Source organism: Pezoporus flaviventris, unplaced genomic scaffold (assembly GCF_033815535.1).
Source record: "Pezoporus flaviventris isolate CSIRO_AGI_PZ_B2104156 unplaced genomic scaffold, CSIRO_AGI_Pfla_v1 ptg000895l, whole genome shotgun sequence".
Taxonomy (NCBI): domain Eukaryota; kingdom Metazoa; phylum Chordata; class Aves; order Psittaciformes; family Psittacidae; genus Pezoporus; species Pezoporus flaviventris.
In genome coordinates this window covers 1,614-24,786 of record NW_026893440.1, presented here as the reverse complement: position 1 = coordinate 24,786, position 23,173 = coordinate 1,614, and the positions used below count along the sequence as shown (strand labels likewise).

At 58.1% G+C, this 23,173-nt stretch overlaps 1 protein-coding gene across 1 annotated transcript; it reads right to left on the bottom strand.

Annotated features, from left to right (window-relative positions):
• Positions 1 to 83: 83 nt before the first annotated feature.
• Positions 84 to 22,512, bottom strand: SYNGAP1 (synaptic Ras GTPase activating protein 1). The gene is made up of 17 exons (XM_061444458.1): positions 22,274 to 22,512; positions 21,299 to 21,396; positions 18,795 to 18,916; positions 17,301 to 17,454; positions 16,784 to 16,882; positions 15,006 to 15,560; positions 13,981 to 14,125; positions 13,455 to 13,599; positions 13,106 to 13,342; positions 11,822 to 12,023; positions 9,978 to 10,153; positions 9,111 to 9,152; positions 6,246 to 7,128; positions 5,284 to 5,457; positions 3,921 to 4,132; positions 1,987 to 2,087; positions 84 to 181 (listed from the first exon to the last, which is right to left on the bottom strand). Exons 2-17 carry the CDS (start codon positions 21,332 to 21,334, stop codon positions 111 to 113), a joined length of 3,354 nt encoding a protein of 1,117 aa, XP_061300442.1. The 5' UTR covers positions 21,335 to 21,396; positions 22,274 to 22,512; the 3' UTR covers positions 84 to 110.
• Between the last annotated feature and the right edge of the window lie 661 nt (positions 22,513 to 23,173).

Genomic DNA, 23,173 nt, shown 5'->3' with positions numbered 1-23,173 from the left:
TCCCATTGCCTCCCAGTGTCCACGAGGGACACGGCTCCGGGTGTCCCCATGTCCCCTGGGCTCTACCAATGGGGACAAGTGCGGGGGGGACGGGGACGGGGTTGGGGACGTCAGGACCCACCTTGAGTGTCACCGGAGGCCGGGGGTCCCGTGACAATGGCAGGCGCTACCTGACGGACAGCTAGGACGAAGAGAGACAACGGGGGGGTCAAGGGTTGGGGGGGGACCCCATGGTCCCCATTGTTGGGGTGGGGAGGGGGGGCGGACGGACCCCATCCCATGGAGGGGTCCATGGCTGGATCCATCACTAGGGCTGGAGGGGGGAGCAATGGTGGCCTTGGGGGCACATTGGTGGCCCCGTGTCCCTCTGGTGTCCGGTGTCCCATATGGGGGGGGAGCATATACGTCCGTGCCCCCCAATGGGTGGCCCTATTGGGGGTGTCCTTGTATGGGGGGGTAGGGGGGCACGCTTTGTGCCCCCCCCCCTCCACCAAGTGGTCCTGACCCCCCCCCCCCCCAAAGGGGACAATGTCCCCCCCAAGGGTGGCTCTGGGGGTGACCCCTGCCCCATAGAGGGGGCCCAATGTGGGCCCCCACCCCCCCAGGGGTGGCCTCATCCCCATAGGGAGGAACCAATGTCCCCACAGGGGGGGCTCTGTCACCCCCTCCCTCCCGGGGGGGCTGTGCCCCCCCCCACCGTGTCCTCTTGGTGTGACCCTGTCCCCATAGGGGTCCGGTCAGGTCCCCATGCCCCCCTCCCCCCCCCCGGGGTGTCTCTGTCCCCCTGTGCCACCCTCATCCCCCCCCCCCTCACCAAGGGGCCACCATGGGTCCCCTCCAGGCAGCCCCTTGTCCCCTCTAGGGGTGGCCCTGGGCCCCCATAAGTGACCATAGAACCCCTATAGGTGACCATAGACCCCCCCATAGGTGACCATAGAACCCCTATAGGTGACCATAGACCCCCTCATAGGTGACCATAGAACCCCTATAGGTGACCATAGACCCCCCCATAGGTGACCATAGAACCCCTATAGGTGACCGTAGACCCCCCATAGGTGACCATAGAACCCCTATAGGTGACCATAGACCCCCCATAGGTGACCATAGAACCCCCATAGATGACCATAGACCCCCTCATAGGTGACCAAACCCAACCCAGGGGTGCCCGGATCCCAATGAGGGTCCCAATAACCCCCCATGGGTGCCCATAGACCCCCAATAACCCTCCCATAGGCACCCATAGTCCCCCAATACCACGCCCCATAGACCCCAATAACCACCCCATGGGCACCCATAGACCCCAATCACCACCCCCATGGGCACCCATAGACCCCGATAACCACCCCATGGCCCCCAGTCCCCCTTCCATAGACACCCATAGACCCCAGTAACCCACCCTATAGACCGCAATACCAGCCCCATACACCCCAGTAACCACCCCCATAGGCACCCATACACACCAATACCGCCCCCATAGGCAACCATAGACCCCAATACTTTCCCCATAGACCCCAATAGCCACCCCCATAGACCCCAATAACCCCCCATAGACCCCAATAACCACCCCCATAGGCACCCATAGATCCCCAATACCACCCCCATAGACCCCCAATAACCACCCTCATATACCCCAATATCCACCCCCATACACCTCAATAACCACCCCCATAGACCCCCAATACCACCCCCATAGACCCCCAATAACCACCCCATACACCCCAATAACCACCCCCATAGACCCCAATACCACCCCCATAGGCACCCATAGACCCCAATAACCCCCCATAGACTTCCAATAACCACCCCCATACACCCCAATAACCACCCCAATCCCCCCCCCACTTTCCTTCCCCCCTCCCTCCCCCCACCAGCGCAGTGTTGGGGGATGCGGACGCGACACGTTGTGGGGGTGTGGGGGATGGAGGGATGGGGGTGTGGGGGGGATGGGGGGGGGGGGGGGCAGCTCAATGACATTGTAATTTCCACCTGAGCGTCGAGCAGCCGCCGCCGGGCCTCGGCCGGGTCGTGGGCGCCCAAGTGATCCCTGCGCAGCTCCTGCTCCACCAGCATCAACCTGCGGGGCCAGGCTTCACCGGGGTCATGCTGCCACCCCCCCCCCCGCGGGGGGGGGCACGGGGTGGGGGGAGGGGGGTGTAACACCGGGGAATTCCCCCAACCCCCCCCCACCCCCACCCCCACCCGCCATGGGGATACCCACCCCCAAGAACAGACCGGCGGGGGGGGGGGAGGGGGGGGGGGGCGGAAGGGGGGGGGAACAATGGGGAATCCCCAACACCACCCCCACCCCCCCACCAACACCCCCACCACCCCCCACCAACACCCAATGATAACCAATGGGGAGGGTTATGGTTATGGTTAGGGTTATGGGTATGATTGTGGTTATGGTTAGGGTTAGGGTCAGGGTTAGGGTTATGGTTATGGTTATGGGTATGGTTAGGGTTATGGGTATGGTTGTGGTTATGGTTAGGGTTAGGGTTAGGGTTAGTGTTATGGGTTAGGGTTAGGGTTAGGGTTATGGTTAAGGTTAGGGTTAGGATTATGGCTATGGTTAGGGTGAGGTTTAGGGTTATGGGTAGGGTTATGGTTAGGGGTTGGGTTATGGTTAGGGTTATGGTTATTGTTAGCAGTATGTTTAGGGTTAGTGTTAGAGTTATGGTTAGGTTTGTAGTCGCAGTGATTGTTAAGATTAAGGTTAAGGTTAGGTTTAGGCACTGGGGAATCCCCCCCCCCCCCAAACCATTCCATACACATGGTGATACCCCCCATCCCCAGCCAATGATTACCAATGGGGAGGGGAGGGTGAGTGTGGTATCCCTTTGGACGTGTGGTTATAGCCCTAAGGGATGCCTCATAGGGATACCCTATGAGGATGCCCCATAGGGCTACCCTATAGATATACTGCATAGCGATGCCCCATAGGGATACCCCATAGGGATACCCCATAGGGACATGGGGGCACCCCATAGGGATACGCCTTACGGACATGGGGACAACACATAGGGGTACCCCATAGATATGCCCTATAGGGACATTGGGGATACCCCACAGGGATGCCCCATAGGGATACACCATAGGGGCACAGGGACACCCCATGGGGACAGCCCCTCGGGGATGGGATGTGATGGGGGAGTGGAGACAACTCTGGGGACATCCCATAGGGACACCCCACAGGGACATGGGGACGCCCATAGGGATACCCCATAGGGATACCCCATGGGGACACTCCGTAGGGACACCCATAGGTATACCCCATAGGGATACCCCATAGGGACATGGGGACACCCCCTGAGCTCACTCTGTTCATGGGGACCCTCCCCCTTCCCCCAGGGGCACTGCAGGGACACCCCGGGTGATGGGGACAGGCCTGGGGGCACCCACCCAGCACCCAGTGCCCAGCACCCAGCCCCACGCAGCCCATGTCTAGCTATGGCCAGGTACCCACCATGGCCCCCTGTGTCCCCTTCTGGCCTCAGATCCTCCATGTCCCTCTATGTCCCCATATCCTTCTATGTCCCCATGTCCTTCTGTGTCTCCATGTTCTTCTATGTCCCTTGTCCCTTTATGTCCTAATGTCCTTCTGTGTCCCCATGTCCTTCTGTGTCCCAGTATCCCCCCTTTGTCCTCAGATCCTCCATGTCCATCTATGTCCCCTATGTCCCCATGTCCTCTATCTCCTATGTCCCTATGTCCTGTATCCCCTATGTCCCTCTATGTCCACATGTCCTCCTCTATCTCCTATGTCCCTCTATGTTCCCCTGTCCTCTATCTCCTATGTCCCTCCATGTCCCCATGTCCTCCCCTATCCCCCCACATCCCTCACCCCTCTACATCCCCCCCATGACCCCCAAACCCCACCGCGTGTCCCCGGCGTCCCCGGGGGGCCGGGTCCCTTCCCTCACCTGCCGATGATGCTCTTGATCTGCGAGTCCTTCTCGGCCTGCTGCTGGCGCAGGCGCTTCTCGCTCTGCTCCAGGCGGTGCTGGTACTGGAGCAGGATGCGGCTCGTCTGCTCCTCCTGCGACACCAGGCGCCGCTCGTACTCCTCCAGCTTCCGGTTGGACATGTGCAGCCGTTCCTTCAGCGAGTGGATCTCCTCCTCGTACTCCTTCACCTGCCACAGTGCACACTGCAGAGCGCCGCCGGCACCCCCGAAGGGGGGACAGCCCCAAAGGGGTCACCTAAACCCATCCATTCCCATCTAAACCCATCCATTCCCATCGTGGTGTCACCTAAACCCATCCGTTCCCATCGTGGTGTCACCTAAACCCATCCGTTCCCATCGTGGTGTCACCTAAACCCATCCGTTCCCATCGTGGTGTCACCTAAACCCATCCGTTCCCATCGTGGTGTCACCTAAACCCATCCGTTCCCATCGTGGTGTCACCTAAACCCATCCGTTCCCATCGTGGTGTCACCTAAACCCATCCGTTCCCATCGTGGTGTCACCTAAACCCATCCATTCCCATCGTGGTGTCACCTAAACCCATCCGTTCCCATCGTGGTGACCCCTTAAAGAGCACGGATGACACCATGGTGATACCCAAAGACCATGGAACCATACCATGGTGACACCTAAAACCATGAATTCCCATCATGATGACACCTAAAGACCATGGATTCCTACCATGGTGACACCTAAACACATGGATCCTCACCATGGTGACACCTAAAGACCATGGATAACACCATGGTGACACCTAAACCCATGGATACCCACCATGGTGACACCTAACTCCATTGACCCTCACCATGGTGACACCTAAACCCATGGATTCCCACCATGGTGACACCTAAACCCATTGATCCTCACCATGGTGACACCTAAACCCCATGGATCCTCACCATGGTGACACCTAAAGACCATGGATAACACCATGGTGACACCTAAACCCATGGATTCCCACCATGGTGACACCTAAACCCATTGATCCTCACCATGGTGACACCTAAACCCATGGATTCCCACCATGGTGACACCTAAACCCATTGATCCTCACCATGGTGACACCTAAACCCATGGATTCCCACCATGGTGACACCTAACCCCATTGACCCTCACCATGGTGACACCTAAACCCCATGGATCCTCACCATGGTTCCACCTAAAGACCCCGGATAACACCACAGGAGTCCATCAGCATCATCTGGCACACGGACCCTTGCACCTCCCAAACCACGTTCCACCACGATGCCCCCCCCCTTGTCTTTCCATGCCCACCCCCTTCCCACCCGCACCCCTATGGCTGTGCCGAAGGTCCCTACCCGGTCCAGCCGGCTCTCGTCCATGGACTTGGAGTACTCCTTGAGCTTGTACTCCTCGCGCTCAATGTGGGAGCTCTCGATGTCGGCCGAGAGGTGCGGCATGTTGGACACCCAGGCCACCGTGCGCTCCGCCGCCGGCATCACCGGGTTCAGCGTCGACGGCGTCTGCGAGGCCTTGGGTTGGGGGCAAGGACATGGGTTTGGAGCCTCTTGGGTTGGCAAGCCATGGGTTGGCCCCATGGCATGGCCTCAACGCAGGTACCCAACCGTGTCCGTCCAGCTCCACCGTATCCCCATGTCCGCTCCTATCTCCATGCACCACCATGTCCCTCATCACCCCCATATCCCCCATGTCTTCACTTCCCCATCCCCACCATGTCCCCATCTCCCCCATCTCCCCATATCCCCCATATCCTCATCCCCATCCCCACCACGTCCCCATCTCCCCCCACAACCCCACTTACCCCCCGCATCCCCATCTCCCCATCACCCCCATCTCCCCATCCCCCATGTTTTCATTCCCATTCCCACCTCACCCCCATCTCCCCATCTCCCCCATATCCTCACCCCCATCACCCCCATATCCTCACCCCCATACCCCCATCCCCCCATATCCTCACCCCCATCCCCCCATATCCTCACCCCCATCTCCCCATCTCCCCCATATCCTCACCCCCATCACCCCCATATCCTCACCCCCATCCCCCCCATCCCCCCATATCCTCACCCCCATCCCCCCATATCCTCACCCCCATCTCCCCATCTCCCCCATCACCCCCATATCCTCACCCCCATCACCCCCATATCTTCTCCCCCATCACCCCCATATCTTCTCCCCCATCACCCCCATATCCTCACCCCCATCTCCCCATATCCTCACCCCCATCACCCCCATATCCTCACCCCCATCACCCCCATATCCTCACCCCCATCTCCCCATATCCTCACCCCCATCTCCCCACCTGCTTCGTCACCGGCGCCTTCATCCCCGCCACCGACGCCTCCTTGGCCAGGGAGGGTTGCCTGGACCGGGGGGGGCCGTAGGCCGGCTCCGGCGATGCCAACAGGTTCCCGCTGGCCGGCCGGGGCTTGGGGGGCACCCCGAGAGCCGACGGCCCCGCTCCCCCCCCTTTCCCTGCCCTTGCCCCCCTTGGGGTGGGAGGCGGGGGGGCCCCGATGGTGATCTGGGGGGGGGCCAGGCTGTCCTGCAGGGACAGCTGCCTCCGCCCGAAGTCCCCCCCGGGCCGGCCGAACTCATCGCTGTAGCTGTGGCTATGGGTGATGTGCTTGGAAGGCGGAGGAGCCACCAACTCCTCGCTCTTGCTGTACCCGTGCAACGGGGGGGCGAAAGGTCCTTCCCCCCCCACGCCGGGCTCCGGACCCCTTAAGGGTCCATCGGCGGCCAAATGGAACAAAGGGTTCTGGAACGAAAGCGGGACCCGCAATTGGGGACCGCCGGGGTCCGGCACCCCCAAACGAGGAGGGGCCAAGCTGGAGGCGCTGCCTTGGGACAGGCGGCCGGGACGGAGCCCTCCTCCTCCTCCTCCTCCTCCTCCTCCGCCTCCTCCTCCTCCTCCTCCGGCTCCCCCCGGGGCCGGGCCCCCGGCTGCCAGCAGCTCTGCGGGCAGGCTGGGGACGCTGTCGACGCGGCCGTCCTGGAGGTCGAGCATGGAGACGCTCTTGCCCACCCCCAGGGCCCCCCGGCCGCCCTCGGGCTCGGTCAGGTCGGAGCTGCTGGTGCAATAGGCAGGGGAGGAGCGGGCGAGAGGGGGGCGGCTCAGGACCAGCACCTCCTGAGGACCCTTCTCCTGCGGCGGGGAGGGCAGGCGGGGGACCTCCATGGAGCTGCGGGGATGGGAGGGATGGGGGGGGGGGGTGTCAGGTGCAGGCAAGCTCCGAGCCTGGGTCCTGTTCCGTCTCCATCCTCATCCCATCCTTATCTCCATCTCCAGACCTATCTCCATCCTCATCCTCATCTCCATCTCCATCCTCATCCCATCCTTATCTCCATCTCCAGACCTATCTCCATCCTCATCCTCATCTCCATCCTCATCCCATCCTTATCTCCATCTCCAGACCTATCTCCATCCTCATCCTCATCTCCATCCTCATCCCAACCTTATCTCCATCTCCAGACCTATCTCCATCCTCATCCTCATCTCCATCCTCATCCCATCCTTATCTCCATCTCCAGACCTATCTCCATCCTCATCCTCATCTCCATCCTCATCCCATCCTTATCTCCATCTCCAGACCTATCTCCATCCTCATCCTCATCTCCATCTCCATCCTCATCCCATCCTTATCTCCATCTCCAGACCTATCTCCATCCTCATCCTCATCTCCATCCTCATCCCATCCTTATCTCCATCTCCAGACCTATCTCCATCCTCATCCTCATCTCCATCTCCATCCTCATCCCATCCTTATCTCCATCTCCAGACCTATCTCCATCCTCATCCTCATCTCCATCTCCATCCTCATCCCATCCTTATCTCCATCTCCAGACCTATCTCCATCCTCATCCTCATCTCCATCTCCATCCTCATCCCATCCTTATCTCCATCTCCAGACCTATCTCCATCCTCATCCTCATCTCCATCCTCATCCCATCCTTATCTCCATCTCCAGACCTATCTCCATCCTCATCCTCATCTCCATCTCCATCCTCATCCCATCCTTATCTCCATCTCCAGACCTATCTCCATCCTCATCCTCATCTCCATCCTCATCCCATCCTTATCTCCATCTCCAGACCTATCTCCATCCTCATCCTCATCTCCATCCTCATCCCATCCTTATCTCCATCTCCAGACCTATCTCCATCCTCATCCTCATCTCCATCCTCATCCCATCCTTATCTCCATCTCCAAACCCATCTCCATCCTCATCCTCATCTCCATCTCCATCCTCATCCCATCCTTATCTCCATCTCCAGACCTATCTCCATCCTCATCCTCATCTCCATCCTCATCCCATCCTTATCTCCATCTCCAGACCTATCTCCATCCTCATCCTCATCTCCATCCTCATCCCATCCTTATCTCCATCTCCAGACCTATCTCCATCCTCATCCTCATCTCCATCCTCATCCCATCCTTATCTCCATCTCCAGACCTATCTCCATCCTCATCCTCATCTCCATCCTCATCCCATCCTTATCTACATCTCCAAACCCATCTCCATCCTCATCTCCATCTCCATCTCCATCCTCATCCCATCCTTACCTCCATCTCTAGCTCCATCTCCATCCTCACCCCATCACATCTCCAGCTCCAGCTCCATCCTCATCCCATCCCATCCTTATCTCCATCTCTAGCTCCATCTCCATCCTCATCCTCATCTCCATCCCTAGCAACATCTGTCTCCAGAGCCATCTCCTTCCTCATCCCCATCCTATCACATCCTCATCTCCAGACCCACCTCCATCCTCATCCCATCACATCCCCATCTCCATCTCTAGCTCCATCTCCATCTTCATCCTCATCTCTATCTCTAGCTCCATCTATCTCCAGACTCATCTCCATCTTCATCCCATCCCATCCTCATCTCCATCTCTAGCTCCATCTCCATCCTCATTCTCATCTCATCCTTGTCCCCATCTCTAGCTCCATCTCCATCCCCTGACCCATGTCCATTTCCATCCCCATCCCCCATCCCCAAACTCCTTTCATTCCCATCCCATCCTCATCTCCATCTCCATCCCCATCCCATCACCATTCCCATCCCATCTCCATCCCCATCCCATCACCATTCCCATCCCATCCCATCCCATCCCTGTCCCCATCCCATCCCCATCCCACATCGTCCCCATCCCCATCACTCACCTATTGAGGCCCCGCACCATGTAGGACTGGAGGTCAACGGAGCTGTGGGGCAGAGAGTGGGGTGACCACGGGGACCCACAGTGGGAGGTGACACCCCAACTGCGACTGGGGACCACCACAAGGATGTGGGTGATGACAGTGGGGGGACAGGGAGAGGTTCCGTAATGGTGTGGAGGTACCATGATGATGGGGAGGTACCATGATGCTGTTGGGGGTACCATGATGCTGTTGGGGGTACCATGATGCTATTGGGGGTACCATGATGATGTTGTGGGTACCATGATGATATTGTGGGTACCATGATGCTATTGGGGGTACTATGATACTATTGAGGGTACCATGATGATGTTGGAGGTACCATGATGCTGTTGGGGGTACCATGATGCTACTGGAGGTACCATGATGATGTTGAAGGTACCATGATGATGTGGAGGTACCATGATGCTATTGTGGGTGCCATGATGATGCTGTGGGTGCCATGATGATGCTGTGGGTACCATGATGCTGTTGTGGGTACCATGATGATGCTGTGGGTACCATGATGTTGTTGGGGGTACTATGATGATGCTGTGGGTGCCATGATGATGCTGTGGGTGCCATGATGATGCTGTGGGTGCTATGATGATGCTGTGGGTACCATGATGTTGTTGGGGGTACTATGATGATCCTGTGGGTGCCATGATGATGCTGTGGGTACCATGATGCTGTTGTGGGTGCTATGATGATGTTGGGGGTACCATGACGCTGTTGGGGGTACTATGATGCTGTTGTGGGTACCATGATGCTGTTGTGGGTGCTATGATGATGTTGGGGGTACCCCAGTGGGTCCCTGGGGATGGGGCAGGGGGGGAAGGGGGTGTTCCTCACCTGTTGAGGTCACGCACGAGGTAGGGCTGGAGGTCGGCCGAGGGTCCCCGCAGCACCAGCCCCTTGGGGGGCAGGCGCTCGCCCTGGCTGGGCTGCCGCTGCAGGTGGGGGTTGCGCAGGGCCACGCTGATGTCCGTCAGCAGCCGCGGCAGCGGCCCCAGCTTCAGCAGCGCCTCCTGCGGACAGCGACCGCCTGGCACCACCCCCAGTGACCTCCCATAGGGGAGATAGGGGTGGATGGGGCCTCAGGGACCTCCCACTGTGGGACATGGGGGCCTTGGACCGCAGTGAGCACCTCTGGGGGGACATGGACAGGATCTTAATGGTCACACATGGGAGGACATGGATTGATGGGACCTCAATGAACACCTCTGGGGAGACATGGATTGATGGGACCGCAATGATCACACATGGGTTGACATGGGTTGATGGGACCTCAATGACCTCTCCTTGGAGGACATGGATTGATGGGACCTCAATGAACACCTCTGGGGAGACATGGGTTGATGGGACCACAGTGATCACACATGGGTTGACATGGGTTGATGGGACCTCAATGACCTCTCCTTGGAGGACATGGGTTGATGGGACCTCAATGGTCACACATGGGAGGGCATGGATTGATGGGACCTCAATGAACACCTCTGGGGAGACATGGGTTGATGGGACCACAGTGATCACACATGGGTTGACATGGGTTGATGGGACCTCAATGACCTCTCCTTGGAGGACATGGGTTGATGGGACCTCAATGGTCACACATGGGAGGGCATGGATTGATGGGACCTCAATGAACACCTCTGGGGAGACATGGATTGATGGGACCGCAATGATCACACATGGGTTGACATGGGTTGATGGGACCTCAATGACCTCTCCTTGGAGGACATGGATTGATGGGACCTCAATGAACACCTCTGGGGAGACATGGGTTGATGGGACCGCAATGATCACACATGGGTTGACATGGGTTGATGGGACCTCAATGACCTCTCCTTGGAGGACATGGGTTGATGGGACCTCAATGGTCACACATGGGAGGACATGGGTTGATGGGACCTCAATGAACACCTCTGGGGAGACATGGGTTGATGGGACCACAGTGATCACACATGGGTTGACATGGGTTGATGGGACCTCAATGACCTCTCCTTGGAAGACATGGGTTGATGGGACCTCAATGACCTCTCCTTGGAGGACAGGAGTTGATGGGACCTCAATGATCACAGAAGGGAGGGCATGGGTTGATGGGACCTCAATGAACACCTCTGGGGAGACATGGGTTGATGGGACCACAATGATCACAGAAGGGAGGACATGGGTGGATGGGACCTCAATGACCACTCATGGTGGGACATGGGTTGATGGGACACCGATGACCTCCCATGGTGAGACATGGGGGCCTTGGACCCCAATGACCACCTCCAAGGATGACAGATGGGACCTCAATGACCACTCATGGTGGCACATGGGTTGATGGGACCTCCATGATCACACATGAGAGGACATGGGTGGATGGGACCTCAATGACCTCTCATGGTGGGACATGGGTTAATGGGACTCGGTGACCTTCCATGGGGGGGAAATGGGTTGATGGGAGTCAATGACCTCTCCTTGCAGGGCACACATTGATAGGGCCCCAATGACCACTCATGGTGGGACATAGGTGGATGGGACCCCAATGACCTCCCATGGTGCCTCATGAGTAGATAAGCTCCCAAAATGCCCTTTCAGGGCCACCCAGACCTCCAGGACCCCAAGACCTCCCCTGGGTGTCCTCCAAGGGGTCCAGGCTCTGGTCAGCACCCAGGAGAGGCCCCACACGTCCCGGGGGTGGGGGGTACCTTGCTGAGCTGAGACATGACCTCCCAGAGGAGGGCGTGCAGGGTGGACAACTCGCGGCCCAGGTCGATGTAGCCCTCGAAGCTGGTGCTGTTGGTGAGGGTGTCCAGGTTGGAGATCTCATAGAGGAACTGCTGCATGCTGGTCCACTCCAGCTCCAGGAACTCGTTCATGAAGGCCATGTACTCCTCCTTGCTGCCAAACCTGTGGGCAGGAGCTCTTCAAGGCCACCCCTAAGAGCTGTTGTCCCCCCCTCACTGGCCTTGCCCACCGTGCTCTGTCCTTTCTGTCCCCCCCCAGCTTCCTTCCTAAAGCTCCATCTGTCTGTCCTCCATCCATTTGTACAACTTACCCATCCGTCCATCATCCACCCATCATCCATCCATCATCCATCCATCATCCATCCATCCATTATCCATCCATCCATTCATCCATCCACCCATCCATCCATCATCCATCCATCATCCATCCATCATCCATCCATCCATCCATATCCATCTATCCATCATCCATCCATCCATCATCTGTCCATCCATCATCCGTCCATCCATCATCCATCCATATCCATCCATCCATCATCCATCATCCATCCATCCATCATCCATCCATCATCCATCGTCCATCCATCCATCATCCATCATCCATCAATCATCCATCCATCATCATCCATCATCCATCCATCATCCATCCATTCATCATCCATCCATCCATCCATCATCCATCCATCATCCATCCATCATCCATCCATCATCCATCATCCATCCATCATCCATCCATCATCCATCCATCCATCATCCATCATCCATCCATCCATCCATCATCCATACATCATCCATCCATCCATCCATCATCCATCCATCATTCATTCATCATCCATCCATCCATCATCCATCATCCATCCATCCATCCATCCATCATCCATCCATCATCCATCCATCCATCCATCCATCCATCCATCCATCCATCCATCATCCATCCATCATCCATCCATCCATCCATCCATCCATCCATCCATCCATCATCCATCCATCATTCATTCATCATCCATCATCCATCCATCATCCATCATCCATCCATCCATCCATCATCCATCCATCATCCATCCATCCATCCATCCATCCACCCATCCATCCATCATCCATCCATCATTCATTCATCATCCATCCATCCATCATCCATCATCCATCCCTCATCCCTCATGCATCAAACATCATCCATCACCCACCCTCCATCCACCCCCCCACCACCCCCGTCCCTTCCACCTCTCCCCTTTGCCGCGCTCTCACTTGGTGAAGTTGGCCAGGTTCTGGATGACCTTGGCGATGAGGGTGAGGGTGCGGGCGGTCTGCTCGTCCGGGTACTCCTGCATGAGCCCGAAGAGGCTGGGGGACATCACGGCGGGGCACAGGAACCTCAGGAAGAGCGAGGCGCTGATCAAGCGGTCGGCGATGTCCTCGCGGCCCCGCTCGGCGCAGCGCAGCCGCCACGAGGCGAAGACCTCCTTCAGCTCCCTCGGGAACACGCTGCGTGGTGATGGGGCACACACACACACACAATGGTCCAGGACCCACAATGGGGGGGACACCCCCCCCACACACACCCCCCTCCCACCCCTCCCCAGCCCCAAGGACTCACCAATGGGAGTTGACCACCTTGCAGAGGGCCAGCTCGCAGCACATGCGGAGGTTGGCCTGGTGGTCGGCCAAGGTGGAGGCTGAGCACTTCATGGGGTCCACCTCGCAGTTCTCCTCGGACTCGTATAGGGCTCGGATGAACTCACCTGGATGGGGGGCAACAGAGGGGTCCAGGGACATCAGGGACCACCCCACTGACCCACGGCCAAGGCACCGCGATGGGGACGCTACTGTGAGTAGGGTGAACCCAACAATCCCATGGCCACGCCAATGGGGAGATGACCATGCGTTGGTCCCCAAGCTCATCAACTCATCAACCGCTCAACCATCCCATCACCATAGCAACGGGGATGCAGGTTGTGAATGGACCGCCCATGAGAAGGGACCACCCAACCATCCCATCTCCATAGCAATGGGGATGGAGGTTGGGAAGGGACCGCCAATGAGAAGGGACCACCCAAGCACCCCAATGGGACCATGGCCATGCATGGGGACTCTTGGCCATGCTGGGGCCTGGTGGAGCTCACCAATGGCATCCTTGAGGTATTTCTGGCCAATGAGTTTCAGATACTCCTCGATGGCTTTCGTGGCGAGGGTGTTCTCCCGGAAGATGAGGTGCTCCCGGTCCATGAAGCGATCCACCTCCGTCATGGCCATGTCCGACAGGAAGTCCTGCCCATGGCTGTCAGGGCAGCCCCGTGCCCAGACACCCTCCCTGCACCCTTGTGTCCGTCCTCCCTCTTCTGTCCATCCATCCATCATGCATCCATCCATCCATCCATCATCCATTGAACCATCATCCATCCATCATCCATCCATCCATCCATCCATCCATCCATCCATCCATCATCCATCCATCATCCATCCATCCATCAGTACATCATCCATCATCCATCCATTCATCATCTATCCATCATGCATCCATCATCCATCCATCATCCATCATCCATCATCCATCATCCATCATCCATCCATCATCCATCCATCCATCCATTCATCATCTATCCATCATGCATGCATCATCCATCATCCATCCATCATCCATCCAACCATCATCCACCATCCATCATCCATCCATCCATCATCCATCCATCCATCATCCATTGAACCATCATCCATCCATCATACATCATCCATCCATCATCCATCCATCATCCATCATCCATCCACCCATCCATCATCCATCCAACCATCATCCATCCATCATCCATCCAACCATCATCCACTATCCATCATCCATCCATCCATTATCCATCCATCCATCATCCATTGAACCATCATCCATCCATCATACATCATCCATCCATCATCCATCCATCATTTATCATCCATCCACCCATCCATCATCCATCCAACCATCATCCATCCATCATCCATCCATCATCCATCATCCATCCACCCAACCATCATCCATCCATCATCCATCCATCCTCCATCATCCATCCATCATCCATCCACCCATCCATCATCCATCCTTCCACACGCCCACCCAACCGCCCTCCATCCTTCCACCCCTTCCTCCCTCCGTCCCTCCCTCCCTCCCCATCCCCACCTTCGCCTTGCCGGTGCTCTGCAGGATGTGCACCAACGCGCAGGCCACCTCCTCCTTGCTCTTCACGCTCAACACGGGCTCCAACACCGCGCACAGCATCCGGTAGTTATTGGTCACGTACTCGGCGAACTCCTTGTAGAGCTCCATGGGGAGGATGCTCATGGTCTGGAACCTGCTCTTCACCCTCAACGCCGGACACCCGGCCTTGCTCTTGCTCCCGCTGGGCTGGCTGAGCGGGTACCACTGCTCGGCGAAGTGCCTGCCGGTGACGCTGGCGATGGGGATGCTCACCATCCCCACGTAGTTGCTCTTGTCCTTCTTCCTCTTCTTATCCGTGTCCTTGTAGAGGTGGAGCCGGATGGTGCGCACGGCCGGGAGGTTGTTGAACTCGAAGTGCTCGCCCCAGAAGACGTTGTCGGTGCGGGCCTTGCTGGTGGTGCGGGCGTAGAGCATGTCGTCCAGGCACAGCTCGCAGTAGTAGCGCTTCTTGGGGGGCAGGTCCCGCGCCTCGATCACCCACAGCTTCAGGACGTTGTCCACCCGACGGCTGTTGTCCTAAATTGGGGGGGGTGGGGGTGTGGGGGGGTGCGGAGGGGAACGGGACGGGAGGACGTGGGGGGGTGAGGATGTGGGGAGCTCGAGGAGGTGGGGATTGGGTGAGGTGGCCACCGGCCATGGGGATGCCAAGGGGAGAGGCCGGCTGAGAGGGGGCACCAGGAGTAGGGACCACCCTGGGGATGGCACCACCAGTGAGCATCCCCATCCCCATCAATGGGCATCCTCATCCTCACCAGTGAGCATCCCCATCCCCATCAATGAGGATCCTCATCATCACCAGTGAGCATCCCCATCCCCATCAATGGGCATCCTCATCCTCACCAGTGAGCATCCCCATCCTCACCAGTGAGCGTCCCCATCCCCATCAATGAGCATCCCCATCCCCATCAATGGGCATCCTCATCCTCACCAGTGAGCATCCCCATCCCCATCAATGGGCATCCTCATCCTCACCAGTGAGCATCCCCATCCCCATCAATGAGGATCCTCATCATCACCAGTGAGCATCCCCATCCCCATCAATGAGCATCCCCATCCTCACCAGTGAGCGTCCCCATCCCCATCAATGAGCATCCCCATCCCCATCAATGGGCATCCCCATCCTCACCAGTGAGCATCCTCATCCTCACCAGTGAGCATCCCCATCCTCACCAGTGAGCATCCCCATCCCCATCAATGAGCATCCCCATTCTCACCAGTGAGCGTCCCCATTCCCATCAATGAGCATCCCCATCCCCATCAATGAGCATCCCCATCCTCATCAGTGAGCGTCCCCATCCCCATCAATGAGCATCCCCATCCCCATCAATGAGGATCCTCATCCTCACCAGTGAGCATCCTCATCCTCACCAGTGAGCATCCCCATCCTCACCAGTGAGCGTCCCCATTCCCATCAATGAGCATCCCCATCCCCATCAATGAGCATCCCCATCCTCACCAGTGAGCGTCCCCATCCCCATCAATGAGCATCCCCATCCCCATCAATGAGCATCCTCATCCTCACCAGTGACCATCTCCATCCCCATCAATGACCATCCCCATTCCCACCAGTGACCATCAGCATCCGCACCAGCTGACCATTCTTACCCATACCAGTCGACCATCCCCACTCATTGACCATCCTCATCCCACCAGCTGATCATCATCACCACTTGACCATCCCCATCCATTGACCATTCCCATCCCCACCACTTGCCCATCCCCACCAGCTGCCCCCTCACCTTGTTGGGCTTCACAGCCCTCTGCAGGTTCTCGATCCATTTGTCCCTCTCAGCAGCTGAGCGGCAGGCGAAGCACTTGGTCCCAGAAGCCGTGGTCACCTTGAGAGGGGGGGTTGAGTATGGTCAAACCCCCATCGAGCATCCATCATCCATCGTCCATCCATCACCCATCGTCCATCCATCATCCGTCATCCACCATCCATTCATCATCCATCCATCATTCATCATTCATCCATCATTCATCATCTATAATCCATCATCCATTGTCCATCATCTATCATCCATCATCCATTGTCCATCCATCATCCATCGTCCATCCATCATCCATCCACCCATCATCCATCCATCATCCATCCATCACCCATCCTCCATCATCCATCCACCCACCCATCCATCCATCATCCATCATCATCCATCCATCATCCATCATCATCCATCCATCCATCCTCCATCCATCCACCATCCACCAATGACGATGACCGGACACCACGGGGATGGCCGGGGCTCTGGTCCCTACCTCGAAGCAGAACTCCTGGCCCAGGATGCTGCTGTGCACAGCCTTGATGATGGAGTCTTCATCCAGGTTCAGCTCCAGAGCCTCGGCCGCGCTGCTGGGGCTCAGCAGGGACTCGTGCGAATGGGACTCCTTGAAGCTCTGCATCAGCCGGGCCCTGGGTTGGGGCGGGGACAACGTGGGGGGACACCCGGGAGTCACCCCCCCCAACCCCACCAATGGCACCTCTCATGGGGACCCCCCCCCAAGCAAGGCCCCTGGATGTGGGAGTCTGGGGTCACCCCCAAAAGAGGGGACACCCAAAATAGGGGATCCCGGGGGGGGGCATCTGCCCTAAAATAGGGTGATCACAGCATAAGGACCATCACTTGACCATCTCCATCAGCTGACCATCCTCATCCCTATCACTTCACCATCTCCATCAGCTGACCATCCCCATCACTTGACCATCTCTATCAGCTGACCATCCCCATCCCCATCACTTGACCATCTCCATCACTTGACCATCTCCACCAGCTGACCATAATCCTCCCCACCACCTGACCATCTCCATCACTTCACCATCCCTATCCCCATCACTTGACCATCTCCATCAGTTGACCATCCCCATCACTTGACCATCTCCATTAGTTGACCATCCCCATCCCCATCACTTGACCATCTCCATTAGTTGACCATCCCCATCCCCATCACTTGACTATCTCCATCAGTTGACCATCCCCATCACTTGACTATCTCCATCAGCTGATCATCCTCATCCCCATCACTTGACCATCTCCATCAGCTGACCATCCTCATCCCCATCACTTGACCATCCTCGTCCCCATCACTTGACCATCTCCATCACTTGACCATCTCCATCAGTTGGCCATCCTCATCCCCATCACTAGACCATCCCCATCACTTGACCATCCCCATCCTGACCACCTGACCATCTCCATCAGCTGACCATCCTCATCACCATCACTTGACCATCTCCATCACTTGACCATCCTCACCCCATCACTTGACCATCTCCATCACTTGACCATCCTCACCCCATCACTTGACCATCTCCATCACTTGACCATCCCCATCACTTGACCATCTCCATCAGATGACCATCCCCATCCCCATCACTTGACCATCCCCATCCCTATCACTTGACCATCTCCATCAGCTGACCATCCTCATCCCCATCACTTGACCATCCCCATCCCTATCACTTGACCATCTCCATCAGATGACCATCCTCATCCCCATCACTTGACCATCCCCACCACCTGACCATCCTCATCCCCATCACTTGACCATCCTCATCCCCATCACCTGACCATCCCTATCACTTGACCATCCCTATCACTTGACCATCCCCATCACTTGACCATCCCCATCACCACCCCTTGACCATCTCCACCAGTGGACCATCCCCACCCCCACACCCCCCCCCCTTCAGACCGCCGCCGCGCCACCACCGGCGGCTGACGTCGCCGTGACGTCACGGTGACGTCACCCCACCTGTCATGGTCGGCGCTGCGGAAGCGGGGCAGGATCTGCCGGAAGCTGCTGGTGCGGTCGAGCTTGGGCTGGCTCTTGGTGCGCTTGATGGAGCTCTTCAGGCGGCGGCTCAGGAAGCCTTGCTGGGGTACAGGCGGCTGAAGGGGGGGCCCATGGGGGGGCCCGGGGGGGTGGGAAGGGTCCGGGGGGGTCAGGGAAGGTCATGGGGATCAGGGGGGGCCAAGGGGTTTGGGGGGCAAAGGGGACCATGGTGATGTGGGGATGGGTGGAGGAGCTGTGGAGATGGGGATGGGGTGGGGTGGGGGGGGTAGGACCAGGGTGACCATGGTGATGGGGGAGGTTGGACCTTGGTTACTATGTCAATGGGTGGTTGGGGTTACCATGGTGATGGCGGATGTAGGACCAGGGTGACCATGGTGACAGGGGAGGTTGGACCTTGGTTACTATGTCAATGGGTGGTTGGGGTTACCATGGTGATGGAGGATGTAGGACCAGGGTGACCATGGTGACGGGGGAGGTTGGACCTTGGTTACTATGTCAATGGGTGGTTGGGGTTACCATGGTGATGGGGGATGTAGGACCAGGGTGACCATGGTGACGGGGGAGGTTGGACCTTGGTTACTATGTCAATGGGTGGTTGGGGTTACCATGGTGATGGGGGATGTAGGACCAGGGTGACCATGGTGATGGGGGATGTTGGACTTTGGTTACTGTCAATCGGTGGTCGGGGTTACCATGGGGATGGGGGGGGGTAGGACCAGGATGACCATGGTGATGGGGGATGTAGGACCAGGGTGACCATGGTGATGGGGGAGGGTGGACCTTGGTTACTGTCAGTTGGTGGTCGGGGTTACCATGGGGATGGGGGGGGGTAGGACCAGGATGACCATGGTGATGGTGGATGTAGGACCAGGGTGACCATGGTGATGGGGGAGGTTGGACTTTGGTTACTGTCAATCGGTGGTCGGGGTTACCATGGGGATGGGGGGGTAGGGACCAGGGTGACCATGGTGATGGGGGATGTAGGGCCAGGGTTACCACTGTGATGGGGGATGTACGACCAGGGTCAATATGTCAATGGGTGGTCAGGGTTACTATGGTGATGGGGGATGTAGGACCAGGGTTACAATGGGGATGGAGGGGTAGGACCAGCGTTACCATGGCAATAGGTGGTCAGGGTGACCATGGTGATGGTAGTATAGGAGCAGGGTTACCAGAGTGATGGGTGGTGCAGGAGCAGGGTTACCATAGCAACGAGTGATGTAGGAGCGGGGTTGCCATGGTGACGGGGAGCGTGGGAACAGGGTTGCCATGGTGATGGGTGATGTAGGGCCGAGGTTACCATGGAGATGGGGAGCATAGGAGCAGGGCTACCGCGCGACGGGTGGTCACGGTTACCGTGGCGATGGGAAGCATAGGAACGGCGTTACCATGGCGACGGGTGGTGCAGGACCAGGGTTACCATGGCAACGAGTGATGCAGGAGCAGGGTGCTGGGTGCTCGCGCTTGCCATGGCGATGGTTGTATAGGACCCGGGTTGCCATGGCGACAGGGAGCGTGGGAACGGGGTCACCATGGTGACGGGTGGTATGGGGACCGGGGTTACCATAGCGACGGGTAGCATGCGCCAGGGGTTGCCATGGGGACAGGGCAGGTGGGAGCGGGGTTACCATGGCAGCAGGCGTGTGGAGGAGAGGGGAAGGGGCCGTGTGGGATGGGGGTAACTGCGGTAACACGTGTGTGCACGGGGGGGGGGGGGTAACCATGGCAACAGGCATGGGCAGGACAGGGATAACCAAGGTCATACGTGTGTGCAGGATGGGGTGGCCATAGCAACATACGTGTGCAGGATGAAGCCACCATGGCAACATACGTGTGCATGACCAGGGTAACCAAGGTCATGCGTGTGTGCAGGACCAAGGGGGTGACCATGGCAACATACATGTGCATGACGGGATAACCATGGTGACATACATGTGCATGATGCAGTAACCACGGCAACCAACATACGTGTGCAGGACACCGTAACCAAGGTCATACGTGTGTGCAGGACCAAGGGGGTGACCATGGCGACATACATGTGCATGATGGGGTAACCGCAGCACCATACATGTGCGGGACCAGCGTAACCACGGCAACATACGTGTGTGGACCACAATAACTCCAGCAACATACATGTAGCATGATGGGATAACCACAGTGACACCCATGTGCACGATGCAGTAACCATAGCAACATACATGTAGCATGATGGGATAACCACGATGACACCCGTGTGCACGATGCAGTAACCATAGCAACATACATGTCCAGGATGGGATAACCACGATGACACCCATGTGTGCGATGCAGTAACCATAGCAACACACATGTGCAGGCCACGGTAACCACGGCAACACCCGCACGCGGGAGGCTCCGGCAACACGCATGGTGGGGGGGGGGGGGTAACCATGGCGACAGGCGTGTGCGGATGGCGGTAACCATGGCGACAGGCGTGTGCTCACCGAGGGCCGGAAGGGGGGGGCTGGGGGGGCGTCCATGTTGATGCTGTACTGCTTCCCGCCCGGAACGCTCTTCCTACGGGAGCGGCCTCCGTGGTAATCTGGGGACAAGGTGGGGGGGGACACACACATAGAAGAGCATGAGGGGACAAGGGGGGGGGACATGGGGGGGACCCCAACATCCCCCCCCCCTCAACTTCCCATTGAGGGGTCCTGATAGGGATATAGGGGGGCTATAGGGGGTCCTGAAGGGAATGGGGGGTCCCAAAGTTTCTTAGGGGTTCCTGGGGGGGGTTTATGGGGGTCCTGGGGGGGGGGGGATAAAGGGGTGCTGGGGAGGGGGTTAAGGAGGGATAAGGGAGGGATATGGGGGGGTACGAGGGGGTTATGGGAGGTCAATGGGACCCAGGGGTCCCCCAAGTACTGGGAAGGGACCTGAGGCCCCCCCCTTCATTCCCCTTCCTCCCCCCCCAAGCTCCCCAGCAGGCCCCAGGGCCCCGTGTGCCCTCCCCCCCATAACAAGGGACATCCCCATGTCCTGGGGTTCCCCCAAACTCTGCCCCCCCCCCCCCAATACCCTTAACCCCCCCCTTTGGCCTTCATGTCCCCCTAATTCTGCCCCCCCCCAAATCCCCTTTATCCCCCCTCCCCAAATTATGGGGTCCCCTAAACTCTACCCCCCCCAAACCCCATTAACCCCCCTTTGCCCTTGGGCTCCCTTTACCCCTGACCCCCCCAATCTCAGGGCTCCCCTTTATATCCCCCTCCCGCAATCTCAGCTCCCCATTATCACCCCCCCCCCCATTCACATCCCCCCAATCTCAGGCTTCCCTTTATATCCCCATCCGCAATCTCAGCTCCCCACAATCTCGCCCCCCCCCCCATTATCACCCCCCTAATCCAGGGGTCCCCCCCATATCATCCCCTCCCCAATGCCCCCCCCCCCCCCCCATCCCGACCCCCCCCCCCATTTCCTACCAGCCACGGTCCTGCTGCCGCCCTCCAGGCTGAGACGGGGCCCGGGGGGGGGCCCCAGGGTGCCCCGTAGGGCCCAGGGGGGGCCGGGCTGGGGGGGGGCCCCACATGGCTCCGCCCCCCCCCTTCTTTTACAGCCCCCCCGGGGCCCCCCCACGAGGCCCGGGGGCAGCCGGGGGGGACCCGGCCCCCGGCCGCATCCCCGCACACGCGGGTGCCACGTGCGGCGGCGGCGGCGGCTCACGCACACGGTCCCTATGGGGTGCTTGGGGTCCCTATGGGGTGCACCAGATGCTTGGGGTCCCTATGGGGTGCACCAGGTCCCTATGGGTGCACCAGGTCCCTATGGGATGCTTGGGGTCCCTATGGGGTGCTTGGGGTCCCTATGGGATGCTTGGGGTCCCTATGGGGTGCACCAGGTCCCTATGGGATGCTTGGGGTCCCTATGGGATGCTTGGGGTCCCTATGGTGTGCACCAGGTCCCTATGGGGTGCACCAAGTCCCTATGGATGTGCCTGGCCCCTATGGGATGCTTGCGGTCCCTATGGATGTGCCTGGCCCCTATGGGATGCTTGTGGTCCCTATGGATGTGCCTGGCCCCTATGGGATGCTTGTGGTCCCTATAGTATGTACCTGGTCCCTATGGATGTACCCGGTCCCTATAGGATGTACCCAGTCCCTATAGGATGTACCCGGTCCCTATGGATGTACCCGGTCCCTATAGGATGTACCCAGTCCCTATAGGATGTACCCGGTCCCTATGGATGTACCCGGTCCTATAGGATGTACCCAGTCCCTATAGGATGTACCCGGTCCCTATAGGATGTACCCAGTCCCTATAGGATGTACCCAGTCCCTATAGGATGTACCCGGTCCCTATGGATGTACCCGGTCCCTATAGGA